Source organism: Parasteatoda tepidariorum, chromosome 8 (assembly GCF_982258835.1).
Source record: "Parasteatoda tepidariorum strain Cologne lab strain chromosome 8, Ptep-v5.0, whole genome shotgun sequence".
NCBI lineage: Eukaryota > Metazoa > Arthropoda > Arachnida > Araneae > Theridiidae > Parasteatoda > Parasteatoda tepidariorum.
The window spans coordinates 3,493,524-3,521,522 of NC_141762.1; the positions used below are offsets into that span (position 1 = coordinate 3,493,524).

A 27,999-nucleotide genomic window follows, 5' to 3' on the forward strand; every position below is an offset into this window, starting at 1 on the left:
AATTCTTGTTGAGAATTCTTGTAAGATTTTTTTAAGGTGTGATAACTAGGTAGGTTTGGTAGGTAATTTATTAGAAATCTTAGTTCAAAAAATTATATTAATCATGTATAGAGTACAAATTTATATATCTTGATATTAAGTTTGCGCACATAAAATTTTCAGGGTTTTTCACTTTGTGTCACAATTATCTGTGATTTGAAGAAAATATAATTTAATTAAAAATGCTTGACCACCCATCCAAAAAAATGCAGGAGACATTGAAAAGTATCAAAAATTAACTAACATCAACATCAATCAAATTATTAGGAAAATAATAAATTATTTACTTCTATGTTGCTCGCAATTAAATTTAAAAAATAATAATATTTGGTGTGAGCCCTATATTCAAAATGCGAGTATATAGCCAATAATATCAAAATATGTGTTCTTTTATATGTAGATGGAAGAAAAATTAAATACAGTTTTATTTTTGTGAGCACAAAACAGTTTTGTTGCATTATATTAATAACATATATATTTGTTATGAATGAAAATATCTTGTCAAAAGATATTAATGTATTGATGGTTTGTCACAAAATGCCCAAAAAAATATTGCTGCAGGGTATATATAGATAAATATATGTATATATTAGAATTCCTTAACAGCTTTGTAATGGCTGTTTATTTATTTTTATGGTTAGGATTTAAGGGATAAATAATTTCTATGTTAGTTTTTTTTTTTTTTTTTTTTTTTTTTTTTTTTTTTTTTTTTTTTTTCAACTTTAATCCATTAATTTTCCCAACAGGTGCTTTGAAAACCTGAAAAAAAAATTCCAAATATTCAGACAATGAAAAGCATGATTTTCATAATTTTTAAGACATATGCCCTCTAAAAGCTTGTTTTAAAAAATAGCAATAAAGAATACTTTTACCCCGTTTTCTCTGTGGCAGAATTTTTTCGAGCTCTCTGCGACATACCTCTTTAATACTAATATCTTTCTGCGCGATGCTTTTAAAAATAACAAATATTCATGTTACTAAATTAAAATAACAGAATCATCAACTGAAAAAAAAAGAACTTTCGGATCAAATTAAATAATTTTTTTAATTGAATGCGTAATTTTTTTTATTCTGATATTATGGGGCGATATTCCCTCATTTTGTAGGGGGAGAAACACTATTTGTTTCCCTTTGCTCATTTTGTAAATCATCATCACATGAAGCAAAATAATTTAAAAAATCGTGAAATATATAGCAATAACTACCGGGAAAAAAAGATTGAGGACGAAATCACGCAAATCGGACTTTTGAAAAAAGGGTTACTAAATGCGTGTTTTTATTTCGAGATTCAGTTGTTGTAATAAATATTATCGTATTAAAAATATTGGATTTTAATAACTATGTGAAAATCAATAGTAAAAACTGCATTAAAAAAATTAGAATGAAAATTTCTGCAGAAAACAAAACTAAATTTTTACTTCCTTATTTTTTTTTTTTTTTTCAAATGAGAATCGAAAAATCACAAGCATTTTTTGCCACTCGGATGCGCGAGAAAGGAATCTTTTGAATATAGTTCTGTTGTAAAGATACAATCTTACCAAAATGTTTGCAGGAAAAAGAAAAAAAACTTTATACTTCCTAAAATAAAAATCTTTCTGTAAGAACTCGGTGACATTCTGCAACAATGTTGCCACGATTCTACCACGGGGCCTGCTTTGATGTTGTAATGATTCTGTTCATTCAGGTTAGATTTTTAAGAGTATCCAATTTAATAATTGTGATTTTATGTGTGGTGACCACTGTGCTTAACATCTTGATTTGCATATATGTGTAATTTGACTATGGTTTACCTTTTGTATTTTAAAAATAGTTATCAAAAGAAAAAATATTAATGTGTATATCTAAAACCCAAACAATTTTTGAAGAACATAATTGGAAAAGTAACTTAATTGTTTTTACTTATTACAAGTTTTTCTATTCAAAAGGAACCTAAGATTGGCTAATTGGCTTGTTCTTTCCCATCTTTTATCACATGATAAATAGTAATCTGAGATTTAAACAAAAACTTTCCTAAACTGATTAAAATAACTGTTATTATTAATGTGAGAGACTATTCTCTGACTTTTTATGGTGTACGTTCTTTATAATTTTAAGTATTTCCTTTTCATAAGAGGAGTATTTTATTTTAAGTATCACATTTCTCTTTCTTAAAAACGAAATATTTCTCAGAAGAATTAAATTGGTCGCAAATCAAACTTGTAAAATTAATATTTCACAATAATTTGTCATGTTAATGTTTTTCTTATTTTTTTTAGGTAAGAAAATTTAAGTCGAACAATAGCTATACTCACTTTAGAGGACATAATCCATTCCAAGAATATGGCAAAAGCTTCCGTGGTTATAATAAATACGAAGTAAGTTCACTTTTGAATGATCCATTCATTCATAGCTGCCAATTTAACCAGATTTATCCAATTTCTCTTGATTCTTCTGGTTTTTACATAATATACTTTGTAGAGTTTTGAAAATTCCCTGAACTTAGGAATATTTCTGGTGTAAACAAATGAAATGCTCATCACCAATAAAAAAATAAAATAAAGGAATATGAGCATACCACCATATGATAATTGTTAGTTGTCTACCAGACCAGCAATCAATGTAATGATAATTATAATATGTCAACCAGACCAACAATCAATGGTATACCATTTTAGTTTTTTCTTCATGTTTTAGTTTTTTTTTCACGAAATACGAAATTTTATCATAATTGTGGCATTACATATTCGCTATGCTTTTAATTTTCATTTAAATTTAATTAACTTTTTTTTTATTTAAAAAAATCTAATAGAGACGTGAAAACAGTCCATTAGCTTAATTTCTGCTTTTCTTTTAAATTGGAGTTAAGAAATCTTCGTCAGTTTGATTGAAGATTTTTAGTTTGTTTGTTTTTTTCTGTTTTAACTTAATTAAATAATATGCATCCATCTGGAATGAATTCAAAATTGTCATAAACATAATGAAAACATTTCATATTTGAATTTCTACCATGTCATTCGTAAATGGAAAATATTGCAGTCAATAATTCTTATTATTGACTATGATACTTTTCTTTTCGAATATCAAAATTATTGAAATTTAATTTTTATATTTTATTGACTAAAAGAAGCATTTATTTTATTCTGTTAAAACTACTGAATTTTTCTCCTTTTGATACTTATGCTAATATCTTCTGATAAAACTTATTGTATAAATAAATAATTACTATCTAACTTAAAATTTAATTATTTTCTTTAGAATCGACACTACCACGGAGGACGTCAAGATAGATTTTATAACTCACATCCAAAATATAAACACAATTCTCACAATAATTATCGAAAACATTTCAAAGGAAAGTGACAAGATTTATGAAAACTCTTTTGTGTTGCAGGCAAATTCATCATTCAACGTGGAACTGTTGTTTCCAGAAATGCTAGTTCACTAAATCTGTAAAATGGATTTTTTATTATTATAATATATATATATTACTTTATGGATTTTCTGTTCATTTCGGATATCGACTATCTCAATCCAGCCAGTAAATGGTCATAGCAAATGCATTTTAAACCTGATCCCCTAACAGACTGTCGCTGTTGCCAAAATGAAATGTGCTTGCGCTTTTGGTTCTGACATTGCATTTTTTATCTTCTGAGCATATGGGTAGATTTGTATAGAATTTTTAATGCTTTTCTCGTTGAGTTACGTAAGGAAAAGCAACCCTTTTGGATTCTGAATGCTCAGATGGTTAAATAGTGATTTCCAAAGATGAGTAACTATAACTGAAGCATATTTTTTTCCTGTTTTTCTACAACAGTTGGGGTTGTAGCTTTTTTTTTTTTTTTTTTTTTTTTGTAATACTATTTTTCTTTTGTTATTATTTTGTGATCATGTTGCAAATTATCTTTGAATCTTCTTCTCTGATGTATCGAGTAGTGGACCATAAAAATTACTTTTGAATGTTAGGCTGGTACATTCAACATATTAATAACTCTCTCTTGGTTACAATTTTTAAAACTGTTTGAGAATATAACGTGTTGAGTATTTTTAAAGTGAATCACTTATTTTACAGACAAATTTCAATGAACGGTTTTGTGTGTTTTTTTTTTTTTAATGATATGAGTTAAACCGATTAAAGAATGTCATGTATTGTCTTAAAAAGGATACAAAAACTATTCTAAATATTGATTTTTTCTTGAGCCTATCCACTTCTAATGTTTGCTTGCATTCTAATGAAAAAATTTTAATGTGTTGCTTAAATTTTAATGCATTGTTTAGTAACTTTGTTATTATTATACTGATTTGTTTTTGCTCTGTTAAGTCGTAAATTATTTCCTGAAGCTCATTGTTTGGAACTGCACCGATCCAAATTTACAGTAAATTCAAAGCATATTTTTACTTAAAGGATTAAAAAATTGTGTATTACTTAAAATTTTAAAATACATGATAATCAGACATAAAAATAAACCTTTTCTTTATAATAAAACATAATAAATATATATACTTATATGTATTATTCAATAAACACACTATTATTATTATTATTATTTTTTTTTTTTGTATATTTGATTGTTTTATTATAAATATTTTTTTTTCCTGTCACTTCCTATCCAATGAAATTAGCTTTTATGTTAAATCAGATAAATGGTGATATTAATTAATCTTGATTTGAATGTTCTTGTAGTTTTTGTTTTTTTGTTTACTCAACCTAATATGATTCTAAATTTTTTCTCACATTTTTTTTTTTTTTAAATTTTTTTTACAAATTTCTCTGAAAAAAATATCATAGTTAGAGGTGTCAATTTCTACAGATTTTATGATATAACGAATTTTATCTTTGGTTACAGTATTACACAAAATCCAGCTTCTGATTTTTCAGTATTTTTATTGAATTAGTAAAAGAAAAAAAGGGTTTTGTTTATTTGTAAAAAGGAAAAAAAAACTCCTGTATGGATGAGAAAACTTGTTCCAATCTAAGAATGTGCTGAAAGCCTTTTTTTTTTTTTTTTTTTTTTTTTTTTAAATGTCAAATATTTTAACTTTCTGTCAGAAAATAATTTAATTTTGATGACTGGCTTGATTTCCTTTTTCTATTTCTACAGATTGCCAAAAAATATTATGTCATTAGATTAGAATTACATTTATGTCTTTACGTATGTATATTTTAAGACTAACTAATATTAAACTCACTGATTGATGTATCCTCTATTTGTACAGATTAACCATAGGAAATGTCAAAACTTAAAATTATGTATACTTGCCTACTCATAGAATTTTTGTGTTTCCCTTCTTAAAGCTAAAATATTAAACTTAAATTATTTTCTCTCCTCTTTGTATGTTAAATTCTGTGTGTTGATTCAACATGAATGTTAGATAATTCATGTTCCTATAATGCTCTTTTCATTACTATATAATAAATTTGATTTGTAACTCATTTATACCTTTATCTCAATAAAAGTATTGATATTTTCGATTGGCTGTCAAAAAATAATGCTAGAAGTTGACATTTCTGACACTCTTTTATGTCAAAATGTGAAACGAAAAGAAAAAAAAATTTTAGTTCTTCCATTGCAAGTGAATCATTCAACCAATGAGTTTTCTTTTTTAAAAGAAAAAATATATTTGTATAAAATAAAATGTATGTTATTAATTTCCACAATGAAATTGTCATAATTGTGCCTATTTTTTCTATTTTGGTTGTTTTTCACCCCTACACTATTTTAAAGTAAATCTTTTTTTCTGCCATGTGAAGCTTTCTCTGTTGATTTATTTGTGAATTATTATTGAACTGTATTTGATTTGTAAAGATGTACACATTTTATAGAAAAGTTTAAAGAAATTTTAATTCTCACCAACATTTAGATTTTTATGTATGATGGTTTTTTGTTTGTAATGTAGTCAATACTTTTTTATTATTATTGTAATATGAAAGCACATATTGTTGACACAAGAAAATTTTCATCTTATGTAAAAAGAAAAATGTTTAATTTATTAAAATATTTTGTTATTATGTGTCTTTCTATGCAGATGTTATTTAATATAAATTTAGTTTAAAACACTACATATATTTATCTCTTTCCAACTAAAAACATGGCTGGATACTGGCCTTATAGGGCCCCAAAACTAATTTCATTGCATGACCCTTCCTCAAAAGATGTAATTTGCTATTTTGTAAACTTTTTCAAAACAATTGATTTCCAATTTTTAGTGTTTAACTAAAATTTAAATGTTAGTTAGGGGGGAGTATTAATGTGTACTAAATAGTGAACAATTACTTTGCTAAAATTATAGAATATTCCTAACAGATATCCCTTGTTGGGTACTTAGGAAATAAACATATATTCAAATGTAACTAGATATTTTTTAAAAAATAATTTAGAAACAAGTTTTAATTGGCGTGTGCAAAAAGAAGTTTTTAAAATCTGATGGTTCAAATTATGTAATCAATTAGTAATACTCTCAAAATGTTAATCTTATAAGTTTAAAATATTTACAATAATTATGAAATATTTCATTATAATGTGAAATTTTTTTGGAAAAAAAAAAATAGTTAAATAATATATTTTTGTGATTATTGCATCATATTGGTGTTAATTTAAAAAATTCATATAGAAATATGAATTAAAAGCATTAGAAAATATAAAATGTGATGATTTCCTTTCTGCAATCTTCAAATTTATTCTGGTATATTAAATAATTGAAATCGTATTTTATTTATTCATAATATATAATTAATTCAGACTTTGCATCGTGAAGTTTTTTTCCTCATACTTTTTCCTTCACTTTTTTGGGGGGAAATCTTTTTCTTCGGCCATATTAAAATCCTTTACAGCATCAATGTTGGCATTACTTTCAAATTCTTTGTTAACTGATACCAAGGAATTTAACTCTTCTACCAAAATGGAAGAGTTTCATGCGTATATTGCATCAATGCTTTCTTTGAGAAGAGGCTTATTATCAATCACAAAAAATGAGGATTTGCTGTGTAAAAAAATTAAATTTCTTTGAGAACTTAATCTTTTAAATATTATAAAGCTGCAATAAAAAGTATTAAACAATTACCTCATTATAAAGCTGCAATAAAAATTATCAAACAATTACCTCACTGAAAAATATTTCAAATTAAATCCCCCCCCCCCCAAAAAAAAGTTTTTGAAATTTAACTCGCTATCAAAAAATTGTGCCCCTCAACTATTGGACTACTATTGGAAATGCGTTTTTCTAATTTGATATTTCATGTCATTGTAAGGTTGAGTGTTGCTGAAAGAAAATTTGATTGGAAAAATATCTTCCTCTCCCCTTCCCAAAATATTTAAAAAATGTCCTTTAAATATTAAAAACTACTCCTTAAAACTAAAAATTTGTATAAAATATTTTTAAAAAAGTATCTCCTTAAGAATAGTTATGGCGACTTTGCACCCCTGCTAATGATATTAGAAAACGAAATTTGCTTTTCTTTTTCCAGTATTGAAAATTAGGAAACCTTATTTTATCATACACAGAGATAAAATAGAAAAGAGAGTCTCTAACTTTCTAGGGCTCAAAAACACATAAACTAAAATTACGGAATTAACATTGATTTATTTAAAGGTACTTAAATAATTATTTCGGCGAGGCCCTTAGATATCTTACTAAAGTAGTTCGTATATAGGAAACGTATGAAAAAAAATTTTAAGTAGTTCGTATTTAAAAAACGTATTCCAATTATGTATGCAAAAAGTTTAAACAACATATTGTGAGGTCCTGAAAGATTTTCTTAGGAACATAGTAGAAGATAATTTCAATGACCAGGCAAAGCCTGGTGACGCTTGTGAACTTCTGAGAAATTTGAATTAGCTTCAAAAATTAATTTTTTTCAAAACATATTTTTAAACTTACACTTCAGAACAAAGTAGTGAAATTAATCAAAATTGTTAAAAACAAGCTCGAATATTTGCATAATTTTATAAATTTACACTTGGATATGATTAGATTTTAAATAATTTTCTCAAAGCAGCTCCGAGAAGAAAAAAAAACTATTCAAAATTGTAGAACAACATATACAGTCGGACTTCTATTTAACGAACTTCCATTTTGCAAAATTTTTCGTGGAACCAAGAACATGGAAATTTCTTCGTAAAATAACTTCCAAATTGCGAAGTGAATTTTCTATTTAACGAAATTTTTTTGAGATTAAATTTCCCTATTTCTCAAAATATTTGAGAAAATTATAAACTTTTTAACGCATTTTATGGGGGAAATCACCTTTAATCCACTTAACTTTTAGAGAAAGCAGTAAAATTCCTTTCCCTTTCTATTTGCATTTCATACAGGAAATGCAACACCTCTGGAAAAGGAGGGAAAGGGTCAATTTCCTTGAGTAGGAATGAGCAGATAGAGGGAATGGGTCTTCGAAGTGTGTGATCCCTTATTGACATGTCCCATGCTTCATGGCGTCCTTATCCCCACCCCCACTGTTCACTTTTCTTCCAGAAAAACTTTCAATGTTCCCCTTTTTCACTCAGTAGAGCCCAGTTCCTTGAAGTCGCCTCCTGTTTTTAGATTGCTGATCAGAGTGCTGTTCTTGCTGCTGGATCGAAACTGAAGTGTCTGACCATTAAGGAAAAAAGTTTAATTCTTTAAGAGGTGGGGAAAAAAAGACATTGCTTCAAAATTTGGTATTCCTTCAAGCAGCTTATCAACGATAATAAGAAATCGTAATAAGATTGATAACAACGATTTACAGAATCCTTGTTCAAAACATTTAAAAACATGCGTCTATGAAGATGTGAATGAGGCAGTTTTGAAGTGGATATACTCAATGCGAGATAAAAACGTCCCGATTCCTGAACTTTTAATAACTGAGAAAGCTGTCCAATTTGCAAAGGCATTGGGACACGAATTTCGAAGAAGAAATGGATAGCTTGATAAGTTTAAATGAAAACAGAGATTTATGGCAAAAGTTATGTCTAGTGAAAGTAATGACGTCAATGATAAAGATTGCAAAAGTTGGATTACTGAGACTCTTAATAAAATTTTAAAAGACTATAAGTCGGAAAACATTTTTAATGCTGATGAGACGAGTTTATTTTTTCAGTGTTTGCTTCAAAAGACCTTAACATTTAAAAATGAAATGCTTTGGAGGAAAACATAGCAAAGCAAGAGTAACTACCATGCAAGAAAATGCGAGACCTATTATGAGAAAAATCACTTTTTCAAGCGAAACATTCAGACAAAATTAACGGACTTTATCAGTAGCAATTAAAATTAAGAACGCATGTGATAATGTATGTTTAAAATTACTTTTATAATAAATGCAGCAAAAATTGTAATATATAAAAATGTAGCATTTTATTCAGTGGAAAATATATGTAGCATGATAATGTAACACTGGATAATGTTTTGTTCTATTCTTACTTTCTTTGCAAATTTCTTTTATGGTTAAGATTCATAAAAAAAATGATAGATAATAATTTACAGGATGATGGTGTATCAATTGCAATTTTAATCAAAAATTTATATTACTGTAATATAAGTTGAATAGCTTCTAAGAACATAGAGGAAGACAAAGCGTAGAATGACAATAGAAACGCTCATACTTTAGGTCATTTTTCGCAAAGATGGGATATTGTTTGGAATGATTGTTCCATCTCGACTTGACCATGGAAGGTTAACAGTCCAATGTTCTCGACATTCAACGAGCAGCGTGAAGGGATGTCGAATGATCCAATTTTCTTATTAGTTAAACAATAAGGCCCTAAGAATGCCTTACGTTTATTACAAAAAACATTCAAAATCAATTTATCAAGAGGATTTATTGTGTCATCAAACTGATAAGGTTTTCTCCCGAGTTGCAATCTTCAAGTTTTTTAAGTTTAAACTTTAAGATATGACGCGCGGTACTTTCATTTACATCACGCTAGAGCTGCACAATGATAACTTACCCGGAGAGGGAATTACCCGGAGATGGCATAAACACATTGCATCCCGTTTTACAGGGAAGGCACATGCACACACCATCCATTCATCCGTAGATCGTAATTTTGACCTGGACCTTAACACGATCAATGTCTGCTCCAAAGGTATTGATTTGTTATAGGCCCTTGGAGGATTTTGTAACCCGACATATTTAGAGTGCACCAGTCAAAATTTGTACATGAGGTGCTTTCGGCCGACGGAGATCGAACTCACGACCTCTTGAACATGAGCCCAATGCGCTACCAACTAGAGTATCCTGTCCTTACAAAATGACCAGCATCTTTTAAAAACTCTATGACTGGTAGCAAAATTTCTGAAAGAAGATTCGAAAACCAGAAAACTCTCCTCTTAAAATTCTTAAAAAAAATAATTTCTATTAAAGAATCCAAGCTAGGGATCTCTGTTCTACGAATATTAATGTGGAAAGATAAAGTTGTTGCAGTTGTAGTTAATTTACGTCGCACTAGAGCTGCACAATGAGCTATTGGCGACGGTCTGGGAAACGTCCCTGAGGATGATCCGAAGACATGCCATCTCAATTTTGATCCTCTACAGAGGGGATGGCACCCCCGCTTCGGTAGCCCGACGACCTGCGTGCGAAGCCGAGCACTTTACGGTAGAACAGTTTTACGAGGATCAATACCGCACACCCTCGGTCCCTAAGCAGACTAATCCAAGTGGTCACCCACCCGCGCACTGACCGCAGCCAGTGATGCTTGACTTCGGTGATCTGCTGGGAACCGTGTCTTAACGATCAGTTCACTGCGGGACGGAAAGATAAAGTAGTAGTTATTTTCAAAAGGAAATTTTACCTCCAAATTTTTAGTTTTTGAAGAAACAGTGACAAATGTGACTCATTTTAAAAAATAAAAAAAAAAATTTAACCCCATAATCATTCGACTTAGAAAAACATACTGAAACTGGGCAGAAACGGAAAAACCGAAGCGCATTTATCCAGAGTGTACTTTCACAGAAATGATGAAGAGATGCTGTAAAACCGTCGAACTGTTTTTTTGTTCGTAAAGTATAAAAAAATAAATGCTGCAAACCAGCGAATCAATCTTTAAATATGAACCGTTGTGTAGTTCTTCTTTTGCACTTATTACTAGAACACACTTGCTAAAAGTAATCTTTTTAGCTTAGGTTTTGCTACTACAATTACGTATTTTCTTATGCTAAAATATGGTGTTACTTTATAAAAATATTTAAGTAAGTTTACATCAGTTCACTTTTTGTTGTTTAAAAGGAACACAGATTATTGTTTTCTTTTTATAATTTTTAAGTATGAAGGGAAGTACACGAGAAGATTTCAGTACTGTCTGAGGAATTCATTATCTAGCCAATACATTTCTTTATTTTACATTATTTCTGTTGTGTATTTAGTAAAAAGAAATCTTGATAAACTATTATAATTGCAATCAAGTTTACTTTGTTAAGCAGTTTTTCTCTGTCAATCTATTTGGGTAAACAGTTTTGACAGTCATTTAAATATCCAATATCGTTTATAAGATCAATTCAGTAGAATTCAATTTTTAATGATCAGTTCTTTTATTTTTTGACATGTATGTAAGGGAATCCTAATGTAATGTTATTAACATTTATTTGAAATTTGATAAGAATATTTCCAACTAATTTTGCTTTAAATTTTAACGAGAAGCATACAGTAAAAATTGTGTGAGAGGTTTACTTATATCATTATTATTTATATCATTTGTAGTGATTAGAATTGTATTGTTTACTATATTGTAATGGTTTTTGATTTAAGAAAATGAATATTTTAAAAATATTATTATACTCCTTAACTATTGCAGATACTATTTTATTTCTGATCTTATTTTATTATATGTTTTTTTTATTTTTTATACCTGTTGACATTTTATATTTTTAATTTTTTAAATGAAAGCAATTATTTTCAGCTTCTCAATCAACATACAGAATAAAATTTATAAACATGCTTTTATCTTGGCCAATTATAAAGAAGTAAAACATTCTAAGACTTCAGAAATTACAAAATTCAACATGAAAGAAAATAATTTGAATGTGTGAGGTAGAAAAAAAAAGAAAAGGAAAGTCACGAAGATGAAAATACACAGGCAATTACATCTTTATCTATCTCTTAACATGTGAATATATTTAGAATAAACTTTCAAAATGGCTAGATTTTTAATTAAAAAATCAAAGCTTTTAGCTATGACTAGTCAAATTTTGTCATGAATTTAAAAGAAAAATAGTTGAGTTATAATTTTTGTCTGTGAAGCAATAATAAATCTGCAGTACCTTCTGTGTTAATTCAGTTACCAACCTACTAGACTCATCTATATTTTTCTTAGAGTTTAGAATCTTCTGTTAAAGGAATTTGAAATGGGATAATTTTATTGTAAATTATTTATTTGACGATAATTTGCAACGGGACTTAGAAAATGTTTTAAAATGTGCAACATTTCTCCATTCCATTCTTTCAATTTAGGTAATTTCAAGTTTTAAAAGGTTAGTTTTTTTAAAATGTATGAATCATCATTTAAAAAAAAACACACACTTAAAATCTAGAAGACCTATTGTGTAATATGTTTAATATTGCTTTAATTCTCAATTTCTTATAAATAATTTTCTTTTAATGTTTGATAAATTTTTTTCACTATTCAGTTTGAGTCACTAATTAGTCTACATTAGGGGTGCACAACCTGCGGCCCGCCAACTCTCGATGTGCAACATAAACAAAATTTTAAAAAAACTCAATATTTTTTTTTAAGTAAAAAAAAATCAGAAATTGCTCATTTAAGTTTTTAACATACCCAATCTCAATCAATGTAGTTTTTCAATCACTTTTATTCGATGGTTAGCTCTACGGACTTCTGCATAGTTTTGAAAATACCACATTTTTAATACGACATCATTACGATACACGAATTTTGAATTTTAGTTATTACTTTTGACTATCTTCGTGTGTGCCAATTTTATCGTAAATTCAATGACTTTACAGTAGTTATTGCTACCCATTTTCTCATATTTTTAAAAAAAGTGTATTTTACGTTTTGAAGGTGTATAAGGTGATTTAAATTACTATTGCTTCGCATTTCCACGAAGGTTTTTAAATTTTGATATTTTTAGCGCAATATTATTATGGATCGCTAATTTAGATAACCAATTATGACGTGGTTTATTTGTGCCTATTCTATCTCAAATTAAGTTTTTTGTAGTCACATGATTAAAAAACATATACCGCGATTCGTATTTATGTGTTCTAAAAATCATGTTCACATCCATCGCGATTCGTATTCTGGCGTTTAAGAAACCATATGCTGTTACTCTTCTCGCAATTCAAAAATCCTACATAGCGATTCATATCCACACGATTTAAGAACCATATATTGCGATTCATATTCACGTGTTTTAAAAATCATAGGTTGCAATCTTCTCGCAATTTAAAAACCAATCTCGATTTGTATTCACACTGTTTGAAAACTACTCATTGCATTTTTTATTCACGCACTTTAAAAATCACTCATAACATTTCATATTCAAGCGATTTAAAAATCTCACATCCGTATTCATATTCACGGGTTTTAAAAATCAGGAAAGGAGGAGCACCATCTGGAACAAATTTCCAAAACTGATTAAGTTATCTTCCCTAGTTTAATACTGCCCACAACAATAGCTTCTGTAGAAAGACTGTTTTCCATAATAAATTGGACATGTTCAAGATTGTGGAGCACTCTTTAAATAAAATCATTACATTTTCGTTTAATGGCCCGAAAAAGCTATCAGATGATTAAGTAGATAAAATTATCACACTATTTGAAAATTGCAGGATAACCATTAAGAAATTCTTAAAATTATTTTCTACTTACATGGATCATTTTTTTAAAAATATAATTTATGGTTAAATGCTGGGAAAAGATTTGTTTATCATTAAATTTTAACTGTAAAAAAGTGTAATCAAGGTAAGTTTCATAAAGTAATGTAAATTTTAATTGATTATTAATATCTATGTGTAAAAGTATTGGTCATAAAGAGTTGTAAACAAGTATCTAAATAGTTTTTTATTATTAAGAAAAATCAGTGCCTTCAAATTTAATGTTTTCTTTCTTTCTTTTTTCTCTCAGCCTTTCATCTCATCATTTATTTAAAATTAATGTTTTGTTGTTGGACTATACTCCCTACTAAATGTTGATTCTTATTTTGAGATGAAAGAATGGTTTTGCTTTAATTTTAATCATTTTTAATTCTGTGTACATAAAAAATGTTTAATATTACAATTTGTGTTTAAATGGGCTTATGTATTATGAAAAAAGATATAAATTTTTTTTAAAGAAAACACTAATTTTCCCATTGTTTTTATTTATTTCAATTTATCTGAATTTTTTTCTTTCTGATAAATTGATTCTGATTCTGTGTATTTTTCTCTAAGTAATAGGCTTTTTAGTTTATTTTATGCAAACATATTGCAATGTTACTGATAAAAAGAATTATGTGCCTAGAACAATGATGTTTAATATAACAATTACTACCTATAATTGCTCTCAAAATGTCTGTCTAAATACTTGGGCATGTGGCCCTTCATTGCTTAATCTGCTGCACCTGTGACCCTCCACTCAAAAAGGTTTTGCTCCCCTAGTATACATCATCATAATAGTGAGATTACACACTCCTTGTGTTATAGTAATTTCTCTTTTAAATTCACTTAATAAATTTTTAGTTATAAAAATATCTAATAGAGAGATGTAAACAAAGAAGTTAAAATGTGTATATTGCTGGTCCTTTGAATCTGTGACTAAATTTTTTTGATTTTTACTCCTGTGCATTTTACTTATTTCCAAAAATTACAGTCAAACTTATATATTGAAAGTTCTGATTTAATGATGTTTTAGATGTAACCAGAAATTTCTTTAGCAAAAATTATTTGGTTTAATGTCGAAAGCTTTATTTAAAATTTAGTTGTTTTGAGCATGCCTTGATTAAAAAAAAAAAATTTGAAAACTCATTGTGAATTATTTATTAAACTTCCAATTCTTCTATTGGTATGCAGCAATTTGAGGGCCAGGGCCTTCCCTAAATCCTTCCTCCATTCTGCTCTTTTCTTTGCGATTGTTCTCCAAAGTCTGCCTTGCAATAAAATTGTGAGTAGTCATTACACTGAGTTATGTTTCTGTGCATAAGAATCACGTGACACGAGGATGACAATGTGGTGACAGCTCCTAAATGGAATTCTACATTGACAAATGTTGCTAAAATTATACACCTGGGTGACAAATTTAGTGCCAATGTATTTAATTTGTCATATTTGTGTTTAACGTCCTTTATATTATCATTTTAAAAATATCAAGACATGATACAATATCACTTATACCATGTAAAAGTTCATGGCAATAACTGCTCAGAAACAATCTAACTGATAAATTGTGTGTGTTTATGATGGATTACTCAAATGCAGGGTCTGCACTAAGAACTTCAAATTATTAGCCTGTAGAATTGCACAATATATTAAAAGTGTTTGCTAATTTCAAATCTTTCTTAGCTAAAGGCAAATTAATTTTTATTAAAAAAAAATTTTCCTTCAAGAACTTCTGATCAAAATACAAATTTACTATAAATTGGACTATTTTTATAAAATGCAAATTCAAATAAGAATCATTTAACAATTGGGGAGGAGTAAATGAGCAATGAATGAGAGAGAGAATGCAAATGTTTTATCATCTTTTGACGCAATTGCAATCATTTATAAGAAAAGGATCCCAGTAGTAGATAAGTTATTTGAATATTCTGATTTATGGTGGAAAGTTTTTATCAAAATTTGGGTGGGGACTAAACACATTCATTGCCAACCGAGTGCAGGTGGTTAAACTATATCAATCATTGAAAATTGATTATCTATAAAGATAAAACCTAAGTTAAATTTTCTTATTTTAGCAACCATTTTAGTTTTTTAAATTTTACAAATAATTTTTGTTTAATAAACAATTTGTTATTGTCATAAGACATATTTATTTTTTTTCTTCAAAAATAGTTGAATGATACACTCCGTGGCTGAACGATAGCGCTTCGCACTGTCGTGCCACAGGTTCTCGGTTCAATCCTAGAGTCGGGCAAGGTCGACTCGACCTTTCATCCCTTCAGTGGGTCGATAAAATGAGTACCGAGTGTGTTTGGGAACTAAACACTGGGGATTCCACGTTGGGCTGAACAACCAACCGGAACATCTGCTCTTGCACCCGAGAGCCCAAAGATCAAGAAAACTTAGAGGGGCACAGTACGTCTTGGCCCTCTATGTGCTGTTGCGCCACTAAGTTTAGTTGAAAGATAATATGCATCTAGCTTCCATATAATCAGCTTTATTGACACAAACTATAACAAAGAGCATGATATTGCATAGCAAAACTCTTTCATACATCAGTATCGTCTGAAAAGGCAACAAATGTGTTACTCTGAAATTTTGTGTTTATTTGCCTGCATAATCTCTCTTGTTGCTTACATTATTTGGTTGTTACTTACATTATTGTTATTAGTTATGCCAGGTATCTATTTGGAACTAATGTTCTATTTGTATTAAAACTGTAGTTGTATTTTTTTTATAGTTTGTTATGTGATGTGCTACTGTTTAAAAAACTTAGTTATGTAATAAAAAAGAAATAGTTTGTAGCATAAGATAAAGAAGCGAACCAACCTGAATAAATTTTATTCTAATGATTGGATCTTCACATTCTAGAACTCAATCTTAGTCGTTCGAGGGGTTGACCTCAAATATGCTAATTAATTAATGCAGACTATATTTTTTGAAGTTATGAAATCAGACACAAAAACATACTTTCTCTGAATAAACATACCTTTCTTTCGACTGATTTGGATTTCTGACCTCCAAAATATTGGAGGTAACCGCAATCTGGGAAATAGGGTCCCAATAGTTTGATCATGAGAGAGGTCCCAAATTTGGACTCCTTAATGTTATTCTTACTTTTTGTCTAATTCTCCATATCTCAAGAACTTTTTAAGTGAATTGAAAAAAGATTTGTGCACCAATTGTATAATTAGTTTATTTAAAGGTAATTCCATGCAAAAAGTAACTTTTATTAAGTATTTATTATATTTTTTTAATTGTAAGACATAGATTTTTCATCGTAATTTTAAAGAATGTAATTTTACATAGCTAAATACGAAATTAGAGTGAAATCCGTGAAAAAGTTCCTGAGAAATGGAATTTTAAATTTACAACTTCTTTAGATTTCAATTTCTCAGAACATATTTGAACGATTTCGCTTAAATTTTCTATTTTGCCGTGTAAAATTACGTTCTTTTAAATGATCTAAAAAAAATATATATACTTTATTATTCAACTTTCATTCAAAAAAAATAATGAAAATTAAATAAAAGTTATTTTTAGCATGGAATTATCTTTTGATAAACGAATTTTATGATTGTGTGCAAAAGTTTTTCATTTCGTTCAAGAAAGTTCTCGAGATATGGCTAAATACGCAAAAAAGTGAAATTAACGAGAGATCCAAACTTTGGACCGCTCGTCTGATCACACTATTGAGTCCTTATTTCTTCGATTGCGATTATCCCCTCCCGCTATTTTGGAGTTCCGAATTTATCGAAAAGAGGTTTTTTTCGGGAAAATACTTTTTTGTGTCTGCTTTCATAACCTTAAATACTGTTTGCGCTAATTAATTATCATTTTTAAGATTCCCCCTCGAACAATTAAGATGAAGATTAATGGAGAGAATCCTATTTTGCTCTGTTACTCTCAGTTTACTTCTTAAAAAAAGTTAAGAATTTTAAATGCTTAACTAAATCATAAATATATGATAATTTTGTAGTTCCTGAATTCCCTCAACAGCATAAAGAATTTAAAAGAAATCATAAAAAAATGTTTCAGATTATTAAATTGTCTCAACACATGAAGACATATTTTCTATGTTTAAAAAATGTCAATTCTAAAAAAAATTTTCTTTCAATCCTCAACTTTTATTTAATTTTGATAGATGAATGTAAATTGAATCATCCAGTAAAATTCAGCTTCAAAAAAAGTTAAGTAGTTTAAAATCACTGAATTTTTAAAAAATAGTTATATTTGTACAACATTTCATGGGCAACACTTCATTTGTATAGCAACATTGTACTAAATTTGAATTAAATTAGTTCAGCTCTAGTTTTAATGAACTTAAAAGAAAAATTTAATTTTTTCAAACAATTATTCATATTAATAAATCAAAAAATGTTTCTGATTAATAAATTGTCTCAACTTATGAAGAAATATTTTCTGTGTTTAAAAAAATTTCAATTTATTATTCTAAAATATTTTGTTGGAAGTTTTTCTTTCAATCTTCAACTTTTTTTAATTAATTAGTTAATTCTATTTTTACTATTTAAAATTAGTTCTATTTTTAATGAACTTAAAAAAATTAGTTTTTTCAAGCACTGAAATGACATTGATTAGATTCAAGCTTTTTTATATTCATGTGTTTGTCGGCATGTTATGCAAGCTCCCTCATTGTACTCTTTAAAAGTGCATTATTCAAGCTTTTTATTGATAATTTTAGCTTGCCAAGATTTGAGGAATGCTTTGATTCATTTGCCTCTGTCCGTATGATCTCATTATAAACGAGTTAGATTGTAATTTTGACACATGTCAAATTACAAGACTTTTAGACGTTTAATGTCTCGTGTCCTTTAGTCTCCTTTTTTAATACTTTCGTTTTGATGAGCAAAATAAGTATCTTTGTCTGCAAAATTTTAAAATTTTGGATATAGTATTTCGCATGCATGGGCATTTCCTGTTCGTTTTTCATTTTTTTAACATTGCGATCTTGTTGCATTTATAATTATCTTGATAATGTAAAATTCAAAAATTAAGCAAAGTAATTGTTATACATGGTCATTTTTTTTTAACTCTTCTTTTCAAACACTATTTTGAGGTTTATTTTATACTGTTCTAACCTGCAAGCAAACAAATTTAATCTTTTTATTACAGGATGGCCTTGGACTTCAACTATGATGTTGGCGAGGATGAAGAAATGCTTGATGAAAAGTTCTTGGTTGAAGCTGCAGCAATTGGAGATTTTGAAAAAGTTTTCAGACTGCTAAAGGCAGGTATATCTGTTGACGCAGAAGAATATAATAAAGTTCTCTTCTATGCTTCCAAAAATTACATGACACCTCTGCAGTTGGCGGCTGAAAAAGGACATTCTAAATGTGTCGACCTTCTGATTGCATATGGCGCTGATGTCAATGCTAGAAATCGATTTGATGTCACTGCCCTGCACATGGCAGCAGAGAAAGGCCATTACAGCTGTCTCAAGTCCTTGCTTGAAGCAAATGCTGAATGCTCCCTACCCACCAAATTCTCCAAAACTGGTAGCTATACTGCTGTTCCTCATCTTGGGGGAACTACTCCGCTCCACCTGGCTGCCGATAATAATCACATTGACTGTGTTAGAGAGCTGATTCAGTATGGAGCCGATTATAATGCGGTGGATGAGCGTGGGCGTACCAGTTTATACATAGCTGCCAAGTGGGGTTACGGCGATTGCATTCTTGCCCATTTGAAGAATGCTGTTGGTCGAGATATTCTGTCACTGCCCAGCTTCGAAACCTCCGACACGCCATTGCATTTCGCTGTCAGTCGTGGTCTCGTGGAATGTGTCAGTGAGTTGTTGAAATTTGGATCTGACGTCAACCACATGAATTATGCTGGAAATTCCCCGTTGCATCTGGCAGTGACCCCTCTCAACGAGAATGAATCGGTCAGTCTGGATATACTGAAGATGCTCATTTTGGAAGGTTACAACGTGGACATTAATCAGCAAGACGGTTCTGATTTGACGCCCTTGCATTTTGTCTGTTTCAATGGAAGGAATTGTCTGCGAAGGCGTCCAGAAATGGCAAAATTCTTGATAGCCTACGGAGCAAATGTCGATATCAGGAATAATCGTGGCTTCACGCTTTTGGAATGGGAGTTGAAGTTAAACGATGATCTTGAAATTTTGAGATACATTGTGAGAAGTATGCTCCATCTTCCCCGTTTAGGAAAGCTGAGAATATCCCCCCAACTGCCTTATCATCCGCATGAAGTCTATCGCCATATTCCATCTTGTGAACTTGGGGTAGCTGCAGCCTATGACATTTCAGAAGCATTTCAATCTGCCTATATAACTATGGAAGCAGAGACTAAAGAACATATAGAATCAAATGCTGCAAGTAATAAACATGTATGGTATGAAACACTAGCTTGCAATCCTAGAACACTGCAGCATAATTGCCGATTTACCATACGCAAGGCATTAGGATCCAAATCCATGAAGTACATACATCAACTTCCGCTTCCTTCCAAACTAAAATCGTATTTGTTATTAGAATATGGTGATTAGATATTGTTTTTTACTTATCTAAATGCTTCAGATTTATAGAAAAAATGTGTTCTAAATATTTTTTTTTATTTTGATTTGGAGAAACCAAAATTTCTCCTATGAAAGTATCTAGAAATTCATTTATATTTTAAAAAAATATTTATTTTAGGCTTTCTATATTGTCATTGTTTTGCTCTGGTTCCGTTGTTATAATCTAAATTTGCTTGTTATTTCTTAAAAATAAACAATAAAAATATGTCCAACTTCAAAAATGATTGATTAGTTTATTACCTATTGCTAGTCATTGTTTTTTGTTTTTTTCAATAGTATTATTGACTCAATTCTTCCCGACATGTTATTTAATTTAGAGTTAAAGTTATTGAATTGAACTGAAAATATTGATAACTTTAAAATGACACAGAAACAATACTGCATGTTTCGGTATACAAGTGGACTTTTCAAGACTCCCAAAATTTTATTAAAATCAGGTAGTCGACTTATTCTTAATTGTTTATCTTGAAATATCAATACATAATAAACAAATATAATTTTTTTTATGGACGTAATTTACCCATTTCAAAAACTATTTTTAATATATTTTTCAAAGTGAATTTCATATTTTCTCACTTATTTTCTTCACTTATATTTAAAGTTTTTTTTTTCTTTTTTAAATACATTGCACGTTTAAAAGATAATTAAGAATAAGAAGTGTCAAGATTCAAGAATATTTCAAAATGTATAATGCAATGAGAATTTTTAAAAGTTAACATAAGGCTACAAGTTTAAAGATTCCAGTTTATCATCTTTATTGGATTCAATAACGTTAGCATCATACGGATCCCACTCAGCAATGAATTCATCTGCAAAAAAAATCGCCTTCCTTCACCGCATCATAAGTCTGAAAAAATACTTTTGTTGCACGTCTAGTAAAGGATTTGACTAGTCACCTCATAGCATCTTTTAATGCATCTTTATTTCAGAGCAAATGTATCATATCCAGAGAGAGCAATATAAAACATTATTTAATTGAAATATTTTGTAAACTTAAAATTTTTTTGTTTTTTAATTTTAGAAATGTGTTAACGTGTTTAGTTTTTTGGCGGTCGATTTATATGTTTCTCATGCTAGAAATTTGCTATCTCGCAATCAAAAATAGGGGGGTCGATTTATACACCAGGATCTGCAGTAATTCTCAAATAAAATATTATATTCTCAGAATATACTGTAATAACTATTGAGTATAAGATAGCAATCACCATTCATTGTGTTCTAATATCATTTAGAATTGAGCATTTCATTGTGAAGTATTAATAATTTTTAAGTGCCTCAGAAACAATATTTTGAAATATATTTTCACAATATATCTTGAATACTGTAATATTGTTGATAGCAATTGTTAGTGTTCATTTTGGTCCTTCATGATAATATGTCTATTTAATTAAGCAGATTTATTTAGCGCAGATAGTAAGAAGCATGAAGTTAATCTTCTAGTGAAATACTGTCACGATGCAAATGAAGTTTATCAATTCAAAGACATCGACAAGTTAAAACACTTAGTATTGCAGTAATTAACAGGGTGCGTAAAGTTTTTAAAAAGTGCTTATTTTCAATTTTCATTCTTCAAAAGGTGTTTTTTTCATTGGGTGTTTTTAAAAAATACTTCATTTTGCCTTTTCCTAAAAAAGATTGTTTCTTTACCGTGTCGATTTTCGCCACAAATGACGCAAATAGCGTTTTCACATAGCTTATGAAAGCGCCAGTTACTTTACATGTTTGATGAAATCACTATGTGTTGCTGGTCCGTATGTACGTACGCTAAACTGAATGCTGTGGGAGAGAAATCTTGCACTCTCTCATGGTGCAAGTCTGCTGTATTTTGCGAGAGATTCACGATTTCAGGCTTCATTTTCCACTGAAAGATCTCTCAAATTTTTGATCACCATGAGGATCATAGCTATTTTATTTCTCTTAATAATTTCATCGCTGGTCTTCGTCTGCCATTGTCTTCTTCACTGACAAGCTAATGACGTTCTTGTGCAGTTCTATTTATAGATCTCTACCTTAATCTGAAACTTGACTTGGGGATTATTCACTAATTACGTATTTTCATGTGGGATCCCGAGTAGTCAAAATCATCGAGATTCATCCTCTCAAAATGTCCCTCTCCCTCATTAATCATCCTCTCATTTAATTTAATAAAGATAAGAATTAATTGAGATTTTTAATCGTAGGGCTTTTACCTGAGGGACTGTCCACTAATTGAATAAAATTTGTACTTATTTTTTATTTTATTTATTACTTTTAAAATTTTCAGTGCTATTGAATTATTTAATGAAAAAACTTAATAATGTTTGGGAGTAAGATTTAAAAAAGTCTAAATTCCGCTTCGTATTTAACTGTTATATAAGTCTCATTAACGAGTAAAATTACTTATCATTTATTACTTCTTACTTTGTTCCTCTATCTGTATTCCGAAGTTTAAATTTTCTCTCAATTATAGTCTAATCTATAGTCTTATTATATTGAAATTTATATTTTTTGATAATTTTAAATTATATTTATTTCTGAAGCAATATGAAACATGCCTCTTAAATGGATCGCATTCATTTCATCGACAATCACTTCATCGACACCACTTCATCGACAGACCATTTCATCGACTAGGTCATTTCGTCGACAGGCCGTTTCATCGACTGGGTCATTTCGTCGACAGAGTAATTTCATCGACAATGTTTAATATGTATTTTATCCTATGTGTTCCCCAAACATTTATAAGTTCTTTTACTTTATAAAATAGACATCGTTAATGTAAAAAAAAGAAAAAAACTCACAATGACTCCGCATCCTTGGTATGCGATGCAATCGAAATGATCGTGTAAAAAATGGTTCCAAATCAGAGGAGGGGAGGAAACCTGTCTAATTGATTTTTATGATTTAAAACATTTAGAAAAAAAACGCAACTAATTACGATATAACAAACAAATTGACTTTTGAGTTTATCATTGAGGAGAGTTGTCCATATGCATCTGATTTTACTCATTAATGTTTAATTAAAAATAAGTTTAGTAAATTTTTTTTTACCCCATTATTAAAATGTTTTTCTTTTGATTTGCCAGAATATAAAACTTTGCCAGAGAATAAAATTTTATTTAAATTAATAAAATTTGCAATGAGAGTATATATTTTAAAGACAAGCACTAAGGAAAGCCCTTTAAAAAGTGTAATCGAAAATGGAAATGTTTTTAAACATCATGTTTGATAAGTGTACTGAAAAAGAAATGTTAATTTTTGTCACCAGAACGAAAATAGTGGAATTTTAACTGTGATAGAAGTTTATTGTGAAATATCGCCCTTGTGGTTTTTATTATGCGATGAAAATTTTGATAAATTTATTTTGTCATTTTTAGTCTACTGAATAAACTTGATATTTTAAATATATATATGCATTTTTTACTTTCATTTTTTTCTGCATTTTAGTTTTCAGTCTCCTGGCTTGTTCAGGCCGAAAATAATCAAAATTTTGATTGGCGATGAGTTCTGCTAATAGTGGTCAGAAAGCGTCTGAAAATTGTGTTTTTATCCTGTGCAGAAAACCAGTTAAAAATTTGAGCACTTAAACTAGTCAAAAATTGGTCGAAATTTTAATTGCAAGATTTTGCTTTTCTTTTTTGTGGAGTAATACAGTTATTTATTCTTACGTTTAAATTCCAGGTTTGATTTTATTTCATTTTCTTTTAAACAAATTGTGTCTAATTTAAATCCCGCAAATAAAAAGGAATTAATTCATCATCTATTTACTACTATTATTATTCTTATTAAATTATACTATTATTATTTAATTAGAATAATAATAGTATAATTTATTAATATTAGATTAGAATTTAGTAAATAATACTATTATTAAATTCACTAACCACAGAGAAAAAAAAATATTTTGTGAAGAGCAAACACTAACATGCTTGCAACGTTACGCCTGTTTTTCTAAACATTTTTGGTCCGGTGTGTGGCACTTTAATTATTGTTGTATTAGAAACTGTTGTAGGAGTCTACAACAGTTTCGATAAATACCTAAACATCGTGTTTGCGTTCCTTTAGTTCTTAGAAAACTCTAATAGTGGTAACGAAACTAAGACTAAGTTCGATTATTTAGTTCAAATAAGCATATATTCATTCATCCTGTCCTAATGTTAAAGATGCTGAATAAAAAGTTTAAAATTGCAATTAAATTATACATTAAGAAAGTCTTTTTCCACAATAAAAAAACCTAGAATTTTTTTTTTACTTATGCAGATATAATTACTTAAGGCCTATGGTTATTTTCATTTCTGTGAGAATTAGACTGAAGCTTATGATTTTGTTAAAATATATGTAAAAATGCTGAAAATTTTTACAGCAATACATTTGGCTCCCCCCCCCCTAAAACAGTGTCAAATTTTCATTGTATATTTTTATTACTTTTAATTCTGAGAATATTTTATTTTATTAATTCGATTTGATATTAAAAATAATTTGATTGCTAACGTCACACTATAACTGTTGAACTTTAGTATAAAAATTAAATAATAGCATTTTTCTATTTAATAATAAAAATATTTAGATTAAATCTCTAAAACAGGATTACGCATGGCACTATCAACGAAATGACCATGTCGATGAAATGACTAGTCGACGAAATGACCCTGTCGACGAAATACCCTGTCAATGAAATGACCCTGTCGCTGAAATGACCCTATCGATGAAATGACTAATCGACGAAATGACCCCGTCGAGGAAACGGCCTGTCGACGAAATGACCTAGTCGATGAAATGGTCTGTCGATGAAATGGCCTGTCGATGAAATGAACTGGGCCCTTCTTGAATATAACGTTTTCTTTAATTACCCGAAATTTTTCCGTTGTTTAAAATTTAAAAAAAAAACTGCTCTTGTCAAACAAAGTAAAAATTGTAGCAGGGTATCAGAAAGAGAGCCTAAAAAGTTACAGTTGGAAATCGAATCCTTTACTTTTATCTATACGCTTCACAGGGGGTGGGATAGCCTGGTTGGCAGGACTCTCGTTCTTGAGTTCGAATCCAGCAGGCCGAAGAATCCCCGTGTATTAAATGGTGACCTCTGGGGGTTGGAGATAGATCGTTCAAGGTCAGAATTACGATCTGTGGATGAATGAATGGAGTACAATTGTGTGACGTGACTGAAATCTATTCTTGGCAATAGATGGCTCCACTGAAAAACAAGAAACACACCCTCTGCGTTAAAAATTCGCTTCTGGAGACTTGCTGATATTGGCCAATAGCATTTGTAACAACAACAACAAAGCTATGGCACCGAAAACTGGATGTGTTAAGATTTGCTTCTTTTTTGCTGATGATGCGTAAGAGCAATTTTAATGTACGATAAGGTAATGCTAATGTCAGAAACATAATTCCCTTTAAAAGGATTAAATTTTTTATAAATCAAAGAAATAGTTAAATTGAAAATAAAATGAATCTAACGTAAGCATAAAGGACGGATTTCGATTTGCTCATTTCTCCAAAGTATAGTGGATCTAAAATCACTGAAAAGTATACTTAATATTTGATCTCCCAGAGAACCTTTCTTTATTTGAATTTTTGTTCCTACTATAATTAAGCACTGGAGTTCTTCGGGACAAGAACATGGCTACCTTCTCTGTTGAAGATCGAAATATGATACAGGTGGCGTAGAGCAGAACTCTCTGCCTATGACAACACTTCGTATGCTTTTACCATTAGCGTGTGGAGAGTCATAGAAGTACGTTACTTTCTGTCTTAATTTTCAAACAGACTAAAATCTTTTAAGTTGGGAAACTATATGGAACTGAAAACTACATTGAACATAGATCTAAAAGAAAGCTCCATGAAAATTTTAAAAAATAATTTTATTAATTAAAAACGAAAATTGAGAAAAGAAAAGAGATCGTAGCACATTCCTATACAACTGAAAAGAGGAGGAGAGGTGTGATAGGCATGAAGCCGGTATTTTCCCCAGATGGCGTAATCGAGCGTTGCAATCGACTGTGATTGTTGTGGATCTTAATTTCACGAATTCGCCATTTATTTATGTATGTATGTACAGTACGTCTAAAAATGGAGGGAAACGGACCACCGTAAATAACCTTTGATCCGATCTTCGCGTTCGCATCTCACTCAATCTTAATGGTTCTAGGGGGTGATCTCAGATATGCTAATTATGTTGTGCAGACGATATTTTTTAAGTTTCGAAATCAGGTTCATAAATGTACTTTCTCTGAATAAACATACATCCCGCAGTGGACTGATCGTTAAGACACGGTTCCCAGCAGATTACCGAATCACCGAAGTCAAGCATCACTGGCTACGTTCAGTGTGCGGGTGGGTGACCACTTGGATCAGTCTGCGTAGGGACCGAGGGTGTGCGGTATTGGTCCTCGTTAACTGTTCTACCGTAAAGTGCTCGACTTCGCGTGCAGGTCGTCGGGCTACCGAAGCGGGGATGCCATCCTTTCTGCAGAGGAACAAAATTGTGATGGCATGTCTTCGGATCATCCTCAGGGAGGTTTCTCAGACCGTCGCCAATAGCCCATTGTGCAGCTGTAGTGCGACGCAAATGAACTACAACAACAATCAACAAGAAATACTCCCGGCCACTGCGGGACAACACAGCCAGGGAAGTCTAAATAAATGAGGAGTCACCAGACGATGTGCAAAGCAGAGAGACAGCGGGTTCAAATCCTGCTGCTACCCTGGATGTAACTTTGAGCTGTTCTTCTCTGCATTATGCTATCTGTCCTTCTATTTGACAAAGGTTTTACGGTTCCCAGCAGATCACCGAAGTCAAGCATCACTGGCTACGGTCAGTGTGCGGGTGGGTGACCACTTGGATTAGTCTGCGTATGGACCGAGGGTGTGCGGTATTGGAGCTCGTTAAGCTGTTCTACCGTAAAGTGCTCGACTTCGCGTGCAGGTCGTCGGGTTACCGAAGCGGGGATGCCATCCCTTCTGCAGAGGAGCAAAATTGTGATGGCATGTCTTCGGATCATCCTCGGGGAGGTTTCTCAGACCGTCGCCAATAGCCCATTGTGCAGCTCTAGTGCGACGCAAATTAACTACAGCAACAACAACTGGATAAACATACCCTTTTTTTTGTTGCTCCGATTGAGATCTATGACCCCCAAAATTTAGGGGATAGCTGCAATCCGGAAAATAGGGTCCCCATAGTTTGATCAAAGGAACAATCCAAAGTTAGGGCCCCATAGTGTTAATTTTGAGTTTTGCATATTACGATATATTTCGAGAACTTTTGGAGCGAGTTAAAAACTTCTTGTATATATTTATAAAATTCGTGTATCCAAAGATAATTCTACGCAGAAAATAAATTTTAGTAAATATTTACTATTTTATTTAATAATAGTTGAAAAACTTTTGAACTGTAAGGAATAAAATTTTTTGCAACATTTTAAAGTGTGTAATTTTACATGGCGAAATGCAACATTTGAGCGAAATCGGTTGAATAATTACTGAGATATTGACCTTTTTTTTTTTTTTTTAAAGTAATCTATTCAAAATTTGATTTCTCAGGAACTATTCAGCCGATTTTGCTCAAATTTTGTAATTTGCTATTTAAAATCACGTACTTTAAAATGATGTAAAAAATTGTATACCTTACAATTCAACATATTTTCAACTATTTTAT

General features: G+C 30.1%; 2 protein-coding genes across 5 annotated transcripts in view; both read left to right on the forward strand.

The window, feature by feature from the left end:
* Positions 1-3,863, forward strand: part of LOC107452396 (uncharacterized) — a 42,628-nt gene extending 38,765 nt beyond the window's left edge. For both annotated transcript variants that reach the window (XM_016068859.5, XM_016068860.5), the window contains 2 exons: positions 2,295-2,393; positions 3,274-3,863. In XM_016068859.5, coding sequence (XP_015924345.2) covers positions 2,295-2,393; positions 3,274-3,378 — 204 coding nt within the window. In that variant the 3' untranslated portion in view covers positions 3,379-3,863. The remainder of the gene's footprint in view (positions 1-2,294; positions 2,394-3,273) is intronic.
* Positions 3,864-10,893: 7,030 nt separating this feature from the next.
* LOC107452398 (ankyrin repeat and SOCS box protein 16) lies at positions 10,894-20,584 on the forward strand. Of its 3 annotated transcripts, XM_016068866.4 has the most exons (3): positions 11,060-11,181; positions 11,889-12,065; positions 18,938-20,584. In XM_016068866.4, exons 2-3 carry the CDS (start codon positions 12,052-12,054, stop codon positions 20,331-20,333), a joined length of 1,410 nt encoding a protein of 469 aa, XP_015924352.1. In that variant the 5' UTR covers positions 11,060-11,181; positions 11,889-12,051; the 3' UTR covers positions 20,334-20,584. The 3 variants fall into 3 exon arrangements, with proteins under 3 accessions (XP_015924353.1, XP_015924352.1, XP_042906089.1); XM_016068867.4 differs by lacking the exon at positions 11,889-12,065 and having other exon boundaries at positions 10,894-11,181; XM_043050155.3 differs by lacking the exons at positions 11,060-11,181; positions 11,889-12,065 and adding an exon at positions 11,254-11,435.
* The last annotated feature ends 7,415 nt before the right edge of the window (positions 20,585-27,999 follow it).